Here is a 17,223-nt window from a genome sequence, read left to right as displayed (position 1 = left end):
CTGTCAAGAGTTCTGCTTCTATCAGATGCTAGCAGAGAAGCTAAGGTGCAGGGCCAAGAGCACGGGTGCCGTTTGCTGCTTGCTGCATTTGCCTGGAAAATGAAAAGGGGTTGAACTGGGTGGTCCTGCACTGTCCAGTCCAACCAGAGTATATCATGACTCTGAACCTACTATCTGAAAAAGGTAATGTAGTCTGATCTCAGAAAAATTAGAGTGTGATATCTAGGCAGTAACATTTGAAGTATGTTGTTCAGAAATTTAGTACTTTTTTCTTTTTAAAGAAGGTATTTTACAGTGATTCTTGGGCCCTGCTCTCCCTGTTACGAAAAGTGGTAACTTCTTGTAAGTTAGGCAGAACCAGTTAATGCAAAAAACATATTTTCTTTTTCTTTTCTTACATGAAAATCTTCAAATAAATTAAAATCTTAAAATAACTTAAATCCTCAGATTAGAGAAAGCAAATGGTAAGCATTTTTGATTTAGCAAAGATGGCAGGAAAACTTAAAACCACTTCTGGGACCTGCAGTATTTCTCAAATCTACATTAATAAGAATTCCCTTGTGTCAGAAGTGCTCATAGATTTTTCTGGCTTTAAAGTTGTTATTCTGGTTGTATTTTGTTCTGGTTAGCAAGAAATATTTTTGGAGGCTAAGGTTTTATTAAATTCTTATGAATGCAACATTGTACTAATAAACATAGGAGCCATTGTTTTCAAAAGAATCACAATTAGAGCAGCTTTTTTCTTTCAATTCCCCACCCTGTCATGCAAAACAGATTCTAAATCATAGCAAACACTATTATAATCTTCATGCCAGCGAGCTCTAAGGTCATCAAATACAAGAAACAGTTCAGAAAATCTCTCAACAATTTTGAGCTATAACCATTTCACATGGCTTATAAGCAGTTTATAGGCTTTGATTCTTGCGTTATTAACATGGTCCATTGCAGAAGGTTTCAGTAATAAAGCATTTTATCCTGTCCACCTAGGAACCTCTCTCCTTTTCTGGAGCAATTAATTATCCTGGCCTGAATGGTCAGATCCAATATGCAAGAAGAATTTTGTACAATGACCACTGGAGTTTCAAAACTTCATCAGTTTCACAATTAGATTCTGTGCAAGTGCCATCAATGTCCTGTTACTGGAGAGAGAAATTCAGCATGGGATTTTTTTTCTCAAGTTTTTCTTCAGTTTTGCTGCCTAGTGAAATACGGTATTTGAACATTTGAAATAGAGACAGCGAGAAAAGAAAAAGGCACATTTTTCCTTGCTGAAATGTATCTGTTCATTCAGTAATAAAGGCTACAGTAGCGGAATTATAATTTTGAAGGAGCTTTAAATGCACATACTCTCTTCCCTTCCCTTTGCAAGCTGAAGTGTGATGTCCTACAGCAGGCAAGCTTTTCTGTGCAGTTGGAAATGACAATAGTAGCTTGCAATGGGAGGTTGGCAGGACTTGAACAGTTTGAAAATTACTTGAAAGAGTTGAGGCTGTGGTGGCATCGCCACTCCTAGCCTGCTTTGGCTGACAAGGTTTGGCACCTGCCACCAAACAGCCGCAAGCAAGATGAAACCCACTCTTAACGAGCTTGTGGATTTTCTTGGTAGAAGGAAGGTCTCGGGCAGTTTCCCTTTCACACTTACGCCACCCGTACAATTGCTGTGGGTGCCACTGGGCAGTTGCAGACGAGCAGGGAAGAGTTTCAAAACATAATTTACAAGAAAGCGTTCCTGGGTCGTTTGGTTCAACCCTGGGCAGTAATAGCACATCATACAAAGACATTTCACCAAGGAGGGGCCACAGAACAGTGACAAGACACTCTTCAAGTGACCCTCTTCATAAAATCTGACTGCGTAACAGTTCTAACTCTCAGTAACAAGCGTTATACCTATAGTTAAAGGCAAAGAGTTATAACCATTCTGTAGTGACATACAAACCATAATTAGATTGTGATATTGCTACCCATTTCTCATGTTTTGAAAGATTCTTACCTCTATCTTACAGGAAAATCATTAATCTTTTTGTCATTGAGTATGGAAAGTAAGAGACACAACTGCCTCTGCTTGCATATGGGTCAGTGTTTAATTGGTTCAATGAAATTTCTGTTTTAAAATGAAAACAAAATCTGAAATATGCTTTTACTAAAGAATATATTATATTAGAGATTAAATTCATACCAATTTTAGATTTTTAGGTGACGCTCTCTAAGCAATTTCTGATGACTTACTTGTAAATATAGCAAAATAACTCTTGCTTCCTTCTTACATATGATTTTGAAGTTCTTTCCCACCAGTATCTTCTGACCAACCAACAGCCTCAACTACTAACTATATGCAGTTTTTCAGTTGATGTGCAGGAAGAAATAGAAGCCACAAGCCTACAAAGTGCAAAATACTTTCAGCTCCCTGTAGTCAGTGTGATCAGGAACAGCCAGCATCTAGAGGACTGGCCTTACTGTGTTGTTCTGTCTAGCCCAGTTCTGATTAGATTGTATGTCTCTTCCAGGCACTGCTGGAAAAGAAGAATAAAGTCAAGGAGCCAAAGAAGTCCCTCTGTTTCCTTGAAAAAGTAGAAAAGCCAATTCCTCGGCCACCCACTCCAGTCCTGGAAAAACCTTCAATTGTAAGAGGCCTGGTTTTAACACCTTTTTTTCTGTCGATCCCTGATTGTTTCCTTTCGGTTGCTAAAGGAATGCCTAGAGAAGGAAAGAAGGGAGCTTTATCTTTTTTTTGTGTGTATTCATGTTAGAAATAGCCATCACTATTTGTTAAGACTCTCTTAGTGTCTCTTTATTCTATAAAGATACTAACAGCCCAAGAATCGTAAAATCTTTTGCACTATCTGATGGCCAAATCCTTAACTAAACTTTGTTTTATAAAGACATAAATTAGTAGACAGACGTGTTATTCCTTTGTTCTTGAGGAACAAAAAGGCAGACTCATATTATTATTATCATTATTCAGCGTCTTCCAGCCTTCTGATCTGACAACACTACCGTAATCCAGTGGAGCAATTAAGTTTAGTTTCATTGAAGTAGTGAGACTTTGGGTGCTTAGCACTGAGCATGCACTTCATTAATTTGCTGGAGTGAAGCTCTTGTCATTGTGCAGGATGCAGTCATCGATGAGCGTGCACCGGTTCACAGAAAATTATTCTTCTACAGAGATTGAAATAGCAGTAATGATGTGTCATGAGGGATGTGATATGCTGTGGGAAAAAAAAACAACTTTTCAGGAGAACTGCAACTTCTTTTCCTTTCTTGAAGTAACGTACTTAAGAGGTGATTGTCCCAATGGATTGCTTTGTCTGCTTATTAACACCATTTTCATGATATAGTAAGAATCAAACACAATTACCATTTAAACTTGTGAATTTACGAGTCACACAACCATGAAAGTGGGAGAGAGAAAGTCTTACCAGATCACCCATGCTGTCTTCCTTTGTGCAGTATGATGCCTTATGTTTTACACAGTCTATTTTAAGATGACTGAAACAAGAATATCTCCTTGGGAAGAGCTTTCCACAGCTTTACTAACTCCTAGGTATTAGATATTGTATTGCAGTGATAGATTTACACTATTTAGATTTGCCAGTTTAGCAGATTTTTAAGTACTTCCAGGTAACATGAAAAGAAATCAGAAAGATTTACCCTCCAGTTGGAGTCATTCTTGAGCGTGTTTACAGATTATAGGGGTTTTTAAAGAGTTCCAATACAAGAGAATTCCACCTAAATGAATTCTGTCAACATTTGGTCTATTCTCAAGTATCTTTATGTGTGAATGCATGGAAGTGTGAATCTCCATCTGTAAAATCAGGCCACTTGAGCCACTGAAGAGCAGCCCTAGCACCCCCTGCCTTGCAGAATCCAGGTGAGGTTTCTCCTACCAGCTGGCTGTGAGGAGCACTGAAAGCAAGGTCCTTCTCTGTTGTTAATGCTTCTCCTCCTGCCATACACACACACAAGTATCAACCAAATGCACCAGCCTCTTCCCACTGGAGCTGAGGATCTCGAAAGGGAAGTGTGCCAGAGTGACAGGCAGGTGACATGGATCACAGGGGATATAAAAGAAAGTGGAGAGAATGGAGGCACTGCTGCAGGCCTCCTCAACTCCTCTCCCCCCATCGTTTCTTACTCACCTACTAGCCACAACAAGCTCACAGAGTGCCTCTGGATTCCTTCACTGGTTCATCAAATTTGCCAGCCCCCTCGAGTTTTCAGCCTACTCCTAGATCCTTCTATACCCGTAATTCCTTTGTTTTTCCTGCAGGGCATGATCGGCTTTCTGTCTCCCCTCATTCTTTCCTGCTGTCCTGTAGCAGGCAGATGGAGAAGCTGATGATTACCCTTGCTAAGGCACCATTTGCAGCACTGAACAACAAAAGTACAGGAAAATGCATCTCTCAAAAATTTAAACCAAATCTTATTTTAAATCAAACCAAGCAGTCTGGCTTACCTGTCCGGTATATGTACCATCTCCATTTCCAAAACTCTGTCCTGAAGGGCTTTCACCCTGTAGTCAGGTGATGTGGTACAGTTTAGCTTTCTAACTGGACTGGAAATTCATCCTTTCTTTCCAGAGAAAAAGAGCATACCAAATCATAAGTTAGTCCTTTGGCTAGTTCTGCTTTGATCCTCCTGGGTGGTGGTGTGGAAACGCAGGAATGCTTCATTTTGTGTTTGGAAAACTTAATCTTCAACACCTAAGAAAAAACAGATACTAAGATTCAAGCCCACACCGCTTCTCTCATCCCACACTCGTCCCTGTTTTTCCGGCACTTCTAAAATACCACATTTCAATGCAGACCTCATAGGCTTTTTATTAAAAAAAACTTCCTTGCAATTTTTAGATTGATCTTTCCCAGGCACCCAATGGACTTTCCTTCTGCTGTTGTCAACTCCAGACTAAAAGACCCCTCAGCAAGTGAAAAAATGCTGCCAGCTGCGCTTCCTCTGTTTAACATAAGACTTCTTTTTTTTTTTTTTTTTTTCCCCTCCTATGGTCATGTTCCCTTTCCCACTGCGCTCCATCATTCTTCCGGGTTGCCATCAGTCACAGAATACCAGGCCAGTAAAGTTCTCAAAGAGACAAATCACAATATAATGTAATTAATTTTACTTCCAAACTATACTTGCTGAGACTTAAATTTACTGAGTTACTCAGATAAAGGTCGCCACTGGAATAAATATCAAAAGAAAAATTGTATATGTTCCCTTTTAATTTAATCCCTTTGTTTATGGTTAATAGCTTTCTTGCACCTTCTTAGGTAATAATTCTATCCCCTTAGTGTCTTGACCTGTTAAATTAATGTAGCTGATGCTCATTTTGCAAACTCAGATTCAGTCAAGCTACATACAAATAGTACTTCTAATGCATACAGAAACTTTCTCCATCAACATCTCCTTATCATTAGGTACTCGTCTCTAAAGACCCTCTAAAATCTCAAATAGAATCTAATTATACAGTCTTTCTCCCCCATCTCTTGTAAAACATGGAAGTACGTAGTATTCTGACTCACTTTCCCTAGAAATTAGAAGAATGGTGTTCAGAAACAACTGAGAAATGAGTTGGATACGAGTTAGACTTTTGGGTAGTTAGATAGATAAACTATAGAAATCTCAGTCTCCAAAGAAATAATTACTTATTGTGTGGATATTTGTTGTGTTTCGGCAGAAGGAAGAGGAAACAGAACTGGCAGTGATCTGTCTGCAGAAGTTGCTCCGAGGCAGAGCTATTCAGAACACGGTATTCTGTGTCTTCTTTTTTTATGTCTTTCTTCGGGATGATGGTGGGAATGATTGAAAGTGTGTTTGCAAGCATTCTTCCACAGCGGTGATCAAGGGTAATGAGGTTTCTGCAGCATATCCTCCTGTATGTTATCTGGAGTCCTTCAAGGCTGAAGTCTTTGCTCTCCAGCCCAAATTTCTTACAGGAACTTCTAGGTTCCTATACGTCTGTGAGTCTCTCCCTGTTCCTGCCATCCCCTACACTCAGTTATTTAATTAGATGCTTAATAGCAGAATTACTCAAATGGCAAATTCTAGGCTAGATCTGGACCGAGAGTACATTTTGCCTTGATTATGCCAAGATCCCAGGCACAAGAAACCTCCCACATCCCAGCAGGGCAGCTTGTATTTCATACCATCTTTCCAGTTTCCAGTGATGGTGGGCTGAACCTTAGATGAGGATCGACTGAAGCATACCATCATGATTTCCAGCAAGTGCAGGACCTGTCATTCCGCTTTCAGTGGAACAGTAGTGGGTCTAGGTAAAAATTAATTGAGTAGCCATGCCTCATGGGCTTTATATTAAGCAAGTCTGTCACTTTTGATCAGACCAGTCCAGAAGGTTTGTTTTCATGCCTGCTGAGAATATAATTGGTATTCTCTCTTACACTAATTATTTAATGTTTGCGAAGTGTTCCCATGGGGGACTCTGACCTGAGCGTTAGCAAACACTGCAGTACCGTGGAAGTGGCTTGAGGTGGAATCTAGACTTCCCAAGTCTTCTCCTGTTCTGTGGTGATCTATGAGAAGGGTATTTGGTGCCATTGGAAGACTGTTGACTTTCAAATCATGAAATGTTCCATCATTTTAGGAATCTCCTTCCAGCCACTACTCGATCAGAAATATATGACTCAGCTGGAGAGTGACATGAGCAGGGTTGAGTGATCCTTTTTTTCTGTTGGAAGTCCTGTTGGAAGAGAGGGGGAATGAAAATAAGAGGGTGTCAGGGAAGGGCTGGGCCACGTAACCCCGTAACAGGGACAGCAGCAATTTCAACAACCTCTCTACCAATTTATTGCTTTGAGCTGTTGCTGGACTCCCTCAAAATGAAGGACAGAGAACAACAGATGTTGAAACAGGGGACTTTGAACTCTGGATTGAGGAAAATGGGCAATACTTACTCTAGGAAGCTCTGCCATTGAGGCTGATATAACAGGATATCCCGAAGGCTGTTGCCCTTTTCACTTGAAGTTGGTATTGCTGTTCCGTGTTCTGGTGGTTTGAGTTCTGGGTAAAGCCAAACAGAATAATAATAATAATAACAGAATAATAATTAAAAAAATATTAAAAAAATAAAGTAGCATGGGATCATCTATACTCCACAACAGAAGGTCTCAGCTCTCGTCTTGTATGCAGGAGGGTTTTAGACAAGCTTTACCTGACACCATAGCATATGCCTAAATGCAGCCGCAAATTCATTACAGAGAACTAGGATTTGGAAACAGCTGATCTTGCACCTTGGAGAAGAAGGGTGTACTCTGCTGGCAAAAGATGTTGATCTATATTCTCCATTTAATAAGCTTGGTTGTTTAACTTGATTTTAAAGATGTTTGAAGGGAAGGAGAAGCAGCTGGAACTGGTCCGAGAGCTGCGCACCACTCACGCACTCCAGGAGGATGGACAGCTGCTTTTGAAGGCAGAGGAGCAAATGACACGGGCTCTACAGCAGCAGCGTGACTTGCAAATGGACAAGGTTTGTCTGTGTAGGTGGGAAGGCTGGTTCACAACACTGTCCAGACTGGGAATTCTGTGCTTGCGGTACCACCAACACTCTCCCATTGAATTTCTTTATGTTTTCTATTATCTACAGCACAGAAGGCACCTCAAGTAATAAAAATGCTTTCCTATTGCAGGGCAAGCATTGAATGCCCGAGGGGCTAAAATTGCTCTGTCACTGCTCTGGGGCCTCTGGGGAATCTCAGAAACAGACTGAGGCGCCCTAACCACAGCTGCTACCCAGGCTGCACTTGCTTTGTTTGCAGACAGAGCGCTTATTTATATTTATAGGGCTTTGAACAAACTGCACTGTCGCATGAACCTCAGTTTTACCACATTTCAATCCATTTGACTGGCGCTGTGACCTGGCATCGCAATAAATGGTTGTCACTCTCATCTGTCAGATGTTTTACTGAATGTATGTTACTGCTGTTGTTTCCCTGTTCCTTTTCTAGCAGGGCACCCTCTCAGGCTCCTTCTCAGGCATAAAACACCACAAAAGAAGCCAAAGCAGACTTACTTTGTAAATCTTGCTGGGCTCGAGACTGCTGTGACCTTAGCAATGGTGTCACATTGTTATACTTGCCACTGTTATGGTGAGCAGAGAAATTTTGGGCTTTACCCTCTGCCAAGGATCTAGTGAGAGCTGGGCATGCGAATTCCCCTTCTATTTCTTTGCAGGGCCACAACCTTCCAGAGCAAAGTGAATCAAATGGCAGATGCTTTCCAAAATGGATCATAAAGAAATTCTGCCCAGACTTCACTGCATCTCAGATACACAGTATCTCCCACAGTCCTGCAGATTTTCCTGCAGTTTTTACTACTCTCCTATTTTTTCAGTGACTAGCTGCGAGGCAATTCTGCAGGTTCCAGATTATGATAACAGCATCGGCTGGCCAGCTGGCCTGGTGGAGATGAAGCCAGACCACTGCTTCCTGCTGGGGGGGCAGCAACAAAATTTCCTCTCAGATCTCAGTAAAAATTGAACTGGGTGACTGTGTTTTACTGTTTATAATTTCCAGATGCTCCCTCATACACAGGCAGTCCAGGTATGGAATGCAGGAATATACAGAATTTTTCTACTGAGGGATTAAAAGAAAAATACAAGCATTAGGCATTAGGAACTTGAAATACTCTTTCCTTCTGGAAGCCGAGGTGAGAGTGAAGGAAGGATCAGTTCAGATGCCATAACGACTTTCATAGAGAAGGAGAGAGAGCAAATGGTAAAGATGCTGGCTGACCTCTGATCTCAGATTTTCCTTTTGGGAGAGCCACTATCCCCCTCTGCTGGTATCTACCTCCTCTATTCTTACGTTTCTTTTTACTGTCTCTGAAGGCACACAGTCCAAGGCTCAGGTTTTCAAACACCTTGAACTTTAAAACTCACTGGAATGCATGTGCAGGAGTTTTCTATGTGTGTGGCTATTTTACAAAGTCACCGATGGGTCACAGTTCTATAGGTTTTGGCAGTCACAGTTTTTTTGAGGTTTTTGACCTTTCCAGTATAAAAAGAGGCATTTTTCAAGAAATGCTTCCTGCAGAAAGAGGTCAGAAACTCCAGATAAAATGGTCAAAGCTGAGGGGTTGAAAACTTCCCACCTCATATATAACAGAAGTCTAAGACAAGAGTGTTCCTGGGTTGTTTTCCTCCACTTCACACCAGTTTTAGACACAGCACCTGGAGCAATAAAGAGGAAGCAGCACGTTAGTTCCATGTTATCCCTCCCTGTGGGGTGGTGCAGTTCCTGTATTTTGGCCCTCCGGCTCAAACACACATGGGCTAAACGCTGTCACTTCTACATGCGTGCCACACTGACAATCTCACTTTCTTTAAAACATTGCATGAACAAATCGCACAGTAGTATAAGACAGCTGATCTATTACTACTTATCTGGGGTATTTCAGTTCCATTTTGAGTTTTATGTTCAGGTCTACTCTGTTATTGCCTGTTTATTCCAACAGAAACACAGCTTCCTAGCCAGTTCCTCCTGCCAAGGACTGCAGCTTCACAGTCCCTACTGGATATAATGAACTTACCATAGATCTTGTCCCTTTCCAAAATGCGATCGCACATACCCGACCCGTAAAACACGACGTGCTTGGAACAAGGAGTGAATGGCACAGTAACTCTGAACACCTGGGGTCCGGTCTCAGCTCTGTCACAGGCTTTCTGCTTATCAATTAGCTGGAATTTTGAGGTCTTGTTTGCCCTTCTACAAACTCAATATAATTACTGTTGATTTGAATTTGTCAGCAGTTAGTAACTTGGACAGATTTAGGTAATATTGCAATGCCTAAAACTGTAGGGACTCATGGTTGTGGTATTATCTCAGCAAATTGAATCACTTTGGATGCATTGTGAATGTCCAACCAAAGATGTACCGTTTCACTGAGGTGGCTTTAACTGTAATAAACATTTTGCATCCTTAGGAGAGAATAGAAATGTGGCTGTACTTGCAATTTCAGTTTCCTAAATCTTTACTTACGCTTCCTACTCATGGAGATTGAGGGTTTACTTTCCAAATGCTAGAAAGAAGCTTCCTTTGCAACTTTTGATCTTATTTTTCTGGTCTGGTCCAGCTAAGCTCAGCACAGAAGGAGGGAGGGTATGCAGCTGAAGTAATTTCGTTGTCATTTTTATACCTCCCCTTTCTCGGTCTGGGCAGCAGAGTGTGCCCCATTGACAAGCAGATGGCCTCAGCCACTGTTGTGGCTGTACTCACAAAAGCGGTTCCTAATACCTGGCATACAGCGAGTGTAGTGCTTCATCTCCTCCCAGCCACCCAAGCACGGGGCTTCTTGTCCTAGTGTGACGGTATTGGGACCATTCCAGCCCTGGCTAGTTTTATCATCTTTTAGCCTCTTTATGCCATCAGAGCCTATATACAGGAACATTACACTATGCAGAATCCAGGCCCGCATATGTAAAACAAGAATGCAAAACTCCTAGGGTTATCCCATGGCTGGTCTGAGGGGATGCTGCAGAGCTGGTTCACATGCCTTTGGTAGTCCTGGGGCTTGGAGCAACATTCCCGCGGTTTGTAACGCAGTTCTTTGCATTTTTTTTTAAAGCTGTTATCAGTGGAAAAGCACTTGGCCAGGGAAGAAGGAAGGGTCCTGGCAAACATATTTGATTTCCTGTCCAAAGAGCTGGTGAGGCTGCAAGAAGAACGGAAGATTCATGCCTTTGTCATGCTGGCCGAGAGGCAGAGGCGGATGCGGGAAGCAGAGGAGAGCGGGCGGCGTCAGGTGGAAGAGAGGCGGCGGCGCGAAGAAGATGAGATTTTCAAACAGGCAAGAGAGGAGACTGGGGGAACTGTGGGTGGTCTGTAGGAACTGCTTCCTTGTGGGAAGGTCCGGATGGAAGGGAGGTGCTTCAGCTCTGACTTTGGGGATGGCTAGTTTTAAAATTGAGGAGGAAGGCTTAGTGAAGAGAGGGTGATTCCCTCCTAAAAGAGTCATGCCCATTAAATTAAGGATGATCTGAATAGCCCTACAGACAGTCCTGCTGGGCATATCATGAATGAATGTAGGTTTCTAAATTTGCACAACAAAATTCTATGGAGAACAGATGTACCTAGATCATCTTTAGGAAGAATGTTTTGTCAGCATGTGGTCTGTCCTGTGGAACTATTAGGTGCTCTCCCAGGAAGGATGCTTTGAGCATCTTTTGAGCAAGGTTTTGGAAAGATTTTGCCCCCCAAAAGTGGACTGCAAATAACAAGAGGCTCAAGAAATTATTTTCAAGTAGTGATACTGGGTAACATAACCTTGAAATCCAGAAACAAAAATCCTGAATTACCATATTCCATAACTATTCTATAGTCCTGTTCCTATTCCCTAGCTCCTGACTGCATGAAGCATATTTCTCCCAGTTGAAAGAAATGAGTGGGAACCTAATTGACTAAACCAATAATTTTCAAACTTTGTGGGAGGAGGCTAATACCACGAGAGTCTGGCATCATGTTTATTTTTCTTTTTAGCTTATCTTCTTACCTCTTCTTATCTCCTCTGAGTGGGAAGCAAGGAGGGTCCAAGTGCCATAAGCTTTTGCCCCTCAGACTAGCAGAAGGAAAACATCCCTTTCTCTAATCTTTGCTCTACAACCATCATATGGAAACCAGTAATTTTATCTTGGTTTTATTCATGTTACTTTGACTGGCTTGATGGGACCTTTTCCTTTAGGATTTGCTTGAATAGAAGCTGAATAATTTACTGAAGTCAATACTGATGATTATTGTTTGGCAGTTGTTGCTCAGGGGACAGTGAGAACTGAGGACACAACTGCTGTTGCACTCACAGAACTAAGCTGCAGCAGAACTGGATCTGCCACTAGGTTTTCCTTCCACCACTGGTTCTTTCCTGCACTTGTTTCTGTTCAATTAGCTCTCAGAAAGAATTATTAGAAAATAAATTTTTACAAGTGATTCTTCCCAAAAAGCACCTCTGAAACCAAATCTTAGGCTAGCCTGCCTGAAATTAAGTCTGGTGAAAATCTGGTTTTCTTGGTTCTTTGGAAATCTGCTTCCACCACACTCCTGGCACAGCAATAGGCAGAGGAACAATATCTTGGTGTTTTGTTCCAGGTGGTGAAAGTGCACCAGAGCACTATTGACTCCTACTTGGAAGACATTATCCTGAGTAGCTTGGAGAACACGGCTGAAGAACAAGCCAGGGAAGAGGTTCAGAGAATGGCTGTAGAAATCAATGACATTGCTTATGAAATGGAAAGTCGGTACGTTATTAAACGGCACATTTAGAGGCTGTTTACAGCAGTTTAGAACCTGCCTGACGTTCTACACCTGTGGTTACGTGTATAATCTAAGACATGGGAAGAGCAGAACAATACTGTTCATGATCGCTTCATTAGTGTGACTGCTGTATGGGAACCACACTGTTACTACCTGGAACATACATATAAATCTATCTGAGCCTTATTTCTATACAGCATGTGCCAGATTCCCTTTGCAAATCACTTGTGGGATCTGTGAATCACCCTTTTTAGACTTCTCCATGCCAATGTGATGCTGTGACTGAGCTTTAAGTGAATCTGGGAACTGCCTAAAGCAATACCCATTCATACTGGTCTTTTCATTTATTTATACTGCTACAGAAAATCCGTTTGAAAGAGATGCTAAAAGATACAGCTATACAGCAGCCTTTCATTCTGGGGTGGCTGTTCTTTAAGAAACTGCCAATTTCCATGGGGGTCAGGCATATTGATGGCTGCCTGACAAGGCACTTTGAGTAGAGTAAGCTGTTGAGAACACCACAGTCTTGTGTTTGGCTGGGGCCTCAGCAGTGGATACTTTTTAGGACCTGCCAAACCTCCAGTTCAGTTTCTATGCTCTTTTTTTTTTGGAATTGAGCCATAAAAATCCCAATGACACAGTGACTCTCCTATGGTACAGCAGCTGTGTATTTTGTAACTAGATGAATACAACCAGAATGTTGAAATCCTTGGGGAGAATGAAGCGTAGATAATGCATGCAGCCCCTGGGCCAATTGGGAACCCACCAAACTGCATGGAACAGAGCATGGGGACCAGCCAAATGCAGAGTCACAAAAGGGAAGAATTTAGCAAACTCAGCAATGGGCCGAAGACTAAATTCACAAAGATGCAAATCCGCAGTGGTATCTGCGTGTCTAACTCAGTTTGTCATCAGTGAGAACTGGGCTCCTAAATACATTTAAGGATAAGGAGTCTTCTCCCTGGAAATACTGCTTTCCAATGCGGTATTGAACACATTGGCAGGGCAGTGCAAAGAGGAATAGTCACACTGTCACCTGTTTGTAGGATAGAGGGAGACCCAGCTGACAGTTACTGCCAAGACAATACTCTCCCTGGAAAACGGCGAGAATATTTACAAGGGAGTCTTGTGTTTGCAGAGGTGATCTGGAAAGATGATTAAAATACTAATACCATTCTGCATCTGTCCTGTAGTCGAACTCACCTACAGTCAGAAGAGATTGTAGCAGAGCTGGTTTATGATTTCCTGATTCCAGAAGCTGAGAAAATGTCTGTCAGAGAAAAAGGTAAGGAGTCCAGTAACTACTCTCTTCATGAACTTGTTCACCGTCCTTACTTTAGCTCACTGAAAGTAAAGATGCAATGCCAAGAGTTGTCTCAGGTCTCCGAGATTCTTCTTTTGCATTCTGCAGGTAGATGGTTAAGCCCTTTGACCCTTTTCCACCAATTTCTCATGAGCTGTAGTCTTTTAAAATGGTGGCCTGAATTCAGAGCTGATGTAAGGTTTAGACTGTGCTTTTGCCAAGAAAGGTTGGACCAGGGGATCCTCGAGGTCCCTTCCAACCTGATAATTCTATGATTCCATGATAAATGTGGTGTATCTGCAACAATAAAACTACATGAAAAGAAGCAGCCCATTGCACCTTCAAAAACATACTGGGAAAAGTCTTTAAGCAGCATGGCTGTGAATTGTCTATTATATGGCAATTTCTAAAAACTGTTGAAGTCTTTAACGGGCAGATTACTTAAATATATGCCATAGGTGGAAGGAAGAGCATATACTTTTCCCCTTGCACCTCACACAATTGGTCAAGAGCTAGAAACAAATAAAAGGTTTTAGAATTGGCTGTAGTGGCTTCATATTTTATGTAGATAATCTTGCAGTTGTAAAGGATGCTTCTGATCAGCCAAAATGGAATAGTATCTGTCAAAATACAGAGGGGAAGGCCCTGGAAATCTGTGTATTACACTACGTGTCCTGAATATGGTGGTTCTTAACTGGAATCTTTCCACTGACCAGCATACTCAGAAGACTGTGACTAAACCAGTCACCCATAGAAAGTGGATACAGGGCACGAAACATGCTTGTATCACAGTGGAGTCTGAAGTGGTCCTTGCCGCAGTGTACTTCTCTGACTTGAGAGCAAAGGCACTTGCTTCATCGCCTTTTCTGCCGCTTTATGAATGAGAACACAAACCCTGCAAACACATTTTGTGGTCTCTGAATTGTGCAAGTATTTTCTTCCTAGTCCATGTATTTGTCACAACAACAGTATCTATTCAGGAGTTGGTAATTCTCCTGAAGCTTCTATCAGCTCCCTCCTTTAGCCCTGCTTCTGCAAGCCTCCCAAAGCAGGTGATGTAATTTTAGTCAATGAAGCCTGCAGCTCAGGCACTAACACACACGGGTTAGCCTGTCTGTGAAAGGAGAACAGAAAGAGAAGCCCTGGGGAGATGACTTAGGATTCTGGACATACAGAGGTACCGTCAAGGAAGAAAATATATACTGGGCTTAAATGCAACAGCAGCTAATGAACAAAGAAGCACTCCCAAGCAACACAGGAAAAAAAAAATCTTCAAAATCAGTGAGCTACAGCGGGTTTGCCTGGAAAGCAGAGCTAGACCCAGACAAAAATTGAAGTGGATGCTGGTGGAAGAGCTAAAACAAGACATGATAAAGTACAAGAGCTTCTTCAAATGTGATCAGATGAGATTTGCCACAATAGTCTTGTGACAGGAGACATCAAATGTCAGGAAGAGACCTGGCTCATACTCTGTTCTGCTATTGCTCCATGGGTTGGAGGGGACTCCGTACACTTAGATAGCTGAATTCTACCAAACGTATGCCCTGATGAACACACCCTGCTGTAAAATACCTTCAGGGAACCAGAATCAGTAACTATTCCATGTAAATCCAAAGGAAATAGTATCAAAGAATGGCATTAGAATTTATGAGCAGATCAATGTATTGTGTTTCTGTGGCAGCTTTTAAAGTTTTCCCTATAGTGAGCCACATTATTCATTACAAAACTGTGTTTTAGCAACCTGGCGCATGCCTGAGCATACATTCTCCTTGAAACTAGCAGGGAGTGATCTGAGAGCATAGTTGTCTGGCCTGCCAGAGGAGCAAATCCATTTGTACAACAAGGTTTTGAGGGCCTGCAAGTTCAGTCTTTGCCTGCACTTTAGCTTCCCTTTAAATATCTCTACTTTGCCATTACCTAGTCTTTTCTTCTATTTTTTTTTCTCCTCTTTTTGTCACGTCACATTCCTTTGCATAAAAGCAGGGGTTATCCAGTACTGGCTTATCCTGAAACCCCTCTGCACCTCACTTCTGAGCCCTCCATCATTGGAAGTAGAAGTCAATGTGCTGATACAAAAAATCTTGCTTTTAAAAGGACAATCAATTTGAATCAGTTTTAAAAGGACTTACCAATTTGAGCCCACCTTCTTTCAGATGGAATTCACTGTGCATGGAGGAAGGACAAGCAGCAATACAAGGGGAGTGTTCCCAGTATAGTTCATGGAGTTCATGCGTTCATGTTTGAAGCCAAAATGCCTTGGGTAGAGAAAGCTTTCCTGGGAACTGAGAGCTGGCTGGTGAAGGTCAGCTTTTCAAACGCAAGTGAGATGGATGCAGTTGCATCCATTGTCGCCAAAATGGACCCCTGAGATGGATAAACATAAACAGGATGGGTTAGTAACGTTGAGCAACTGAGTCAGTGACAGCATGCAGAACTGTATGACAACACGCAAGACACCAGTGGTTCAGACTCGCGGTTAAGTACAGCTCAGCCTTACGACGTAAACAGACCAAACCAACAACGAAGTCTGGGACTTGCGGGGAAGTGACACGGTGAGAGCCACAGCTTGTTCCTGCAACGTTCCCCACAACCTGCTTACAAGCATGCAGTATTTCAGTCCCTGTGATTGAGTACCAGCATCTGAAGTTTAGAGAGAGAAAGAGGGAACAAAGAATAGCGAAGAGCAATGAAGATAATTGTAGGGTGAGTGCTCTGGCTTGGGCAATTATTTCCCAAGAAGTAGGCTGCAAATATATACAGACGAGGTTGGATGAAAACTGTAAACCACAGCAACGCACGATCCTACAGTGGCAGAAGGGAGATGATGAGGTAGGTGACCTGGTGTGCCTGTACTGTCTCCGCGTCTTGCTTTGAACTCGGGAAGGGTTTCTCAGTGCAGGCAAAACCGTAACGCAGGAGAGGGCAGTTTTCAGCTCCAGTCTTCCAGAGGCCTGCTGCAATTATCAGACACTGAAGAAGTTATTTTAAAGCCTGATAACTTATCCTGGGCAGTTATGCCCTAATCTGGAAAGGAATACATTTTGGTTGTGCTTCCCTCTGTAGGGGCTAGTCTTCAAAGTGAAATGCAAAGTTGGTTGCTGCTATTAGGTGGCAGTAGAACGCTTTCAGCCCAAGTTAGAAGGGCGTGATTTTTTTTTTTTTTTTCCCAGAGATAGGCTTTTCCACCACTGCAAGAAGGCTAAAAGCTGTCCCTCCCTTCTCCCCTATGGACAACACTTTGCTGTACATTTCCAAGTAAAAAAGCCTTACCTCTTTTTACGCACAGTGAGGTGGTCCCAAAGAAAGCACATCTATGCTGCTCATCAGCTCATCCACAGAGGCACCGAGAGGGTAGTGGCTGATCTGGCACTACGCGGGGAGACATCTGCCAGCACGATAAAGGGAGATCCTCCTGCTGGGACAGCGAGCGCTGCTTTGAACGGGACAGCTGCTGGACCCAGCGCAGCTGACAGCACTGGCCCTGCCGCAGTTGCACCCGAACTAGCTGAACTTCGGCGTGAAGAAAGCCCAGGAGAGGCAGCAGTGAACCCTTGTGATGGATCAGACAAGGATCCCACAGCCTCCTAGGGACAGAAGATGAGCCAGGTGAGTTTCCCTGCCCCCCTGTGATTTCAGCTGGGAGCACGGTGAAAGAGAAGGAAACACATT

The 17,223-nt window shown here is 42.5% G+C and overlaps 1 protein-coding gene and 1 long non-coding RNA gene across 4 annotated transcripts in view; one reads left to right on the top strand and one right to left on the bottom strand.

Annotated features, from left to right (window-relative positions):
* CFAP91 (cilia and flagella associated protein 91) overlaps positions 1–17,223 on the top strand; it is a gene marked incomplete at its 5' end in the record, with an annotated part of 42,873 nt that overhangs the window by 14,251 nt on the left and 11,399 nt on the right. For all 3 annotated transcript variants that reach the window (XM_080391197.1, XM_080391199.1, XM_080391198.1), the window contains 7 exons: positions 2,505–2,621; positions 5,672–5,743; positions 7,331–7,477; positions 10,573–10,794; positions 12,087–12,235; positions 13,445–13,536; positions 16,841–17,160. In XM_080391197.1, the coding sequence (XP_080247323.1) occupies positions 2,505–2,621; positions 5,672–5,743; positions 7,331–7,477; positions 10,573–10,794; positions 12,087–12,235; positions 13,445–13,536; positions 16,841–17,142 (1,101 nt within the window). In that variant the 3' untranslated portion in view covers positions 17,143–17,160. The remainder of the gene's footprint in view (positions 1–2,504; positions 2,622–5,671; positions 5,744–7,330; positions 7,478–10,572; positions 10,795–12,086; positions 12,236–13,444; positions 13,537–16,840; positions 17,161–17,223) is intronic.
* Positions 2,752–16,845, bottom strand: LOC308065357. Its single transcript, XR_013928747.1, has 3 exons — positions 15,684–16,845; positions 9,100–9,178; positions 2,752–4,700 (listed from the first exon to the last, which is right to left on the bottom strand). It is a non-coding gene; the product is annotated as an uncharacterized lncRNA (long non-coding RNA).

The sequence above is a fragment of the Falco punctatus genome (assembly GCF_963210335.1).
Source record: "Falco punctatus genome assembly, chromosome: 6".
In the NCBI taxonomy this organism is placed as follows: Eukaryota; Metazoa; Chordata; class Aves; order Falconiformes; family Falconidae; genus Falco; species Falco punctatus.
This window is presented reverse-complemented; position numbering and strand designations above follow the sequence as displayed.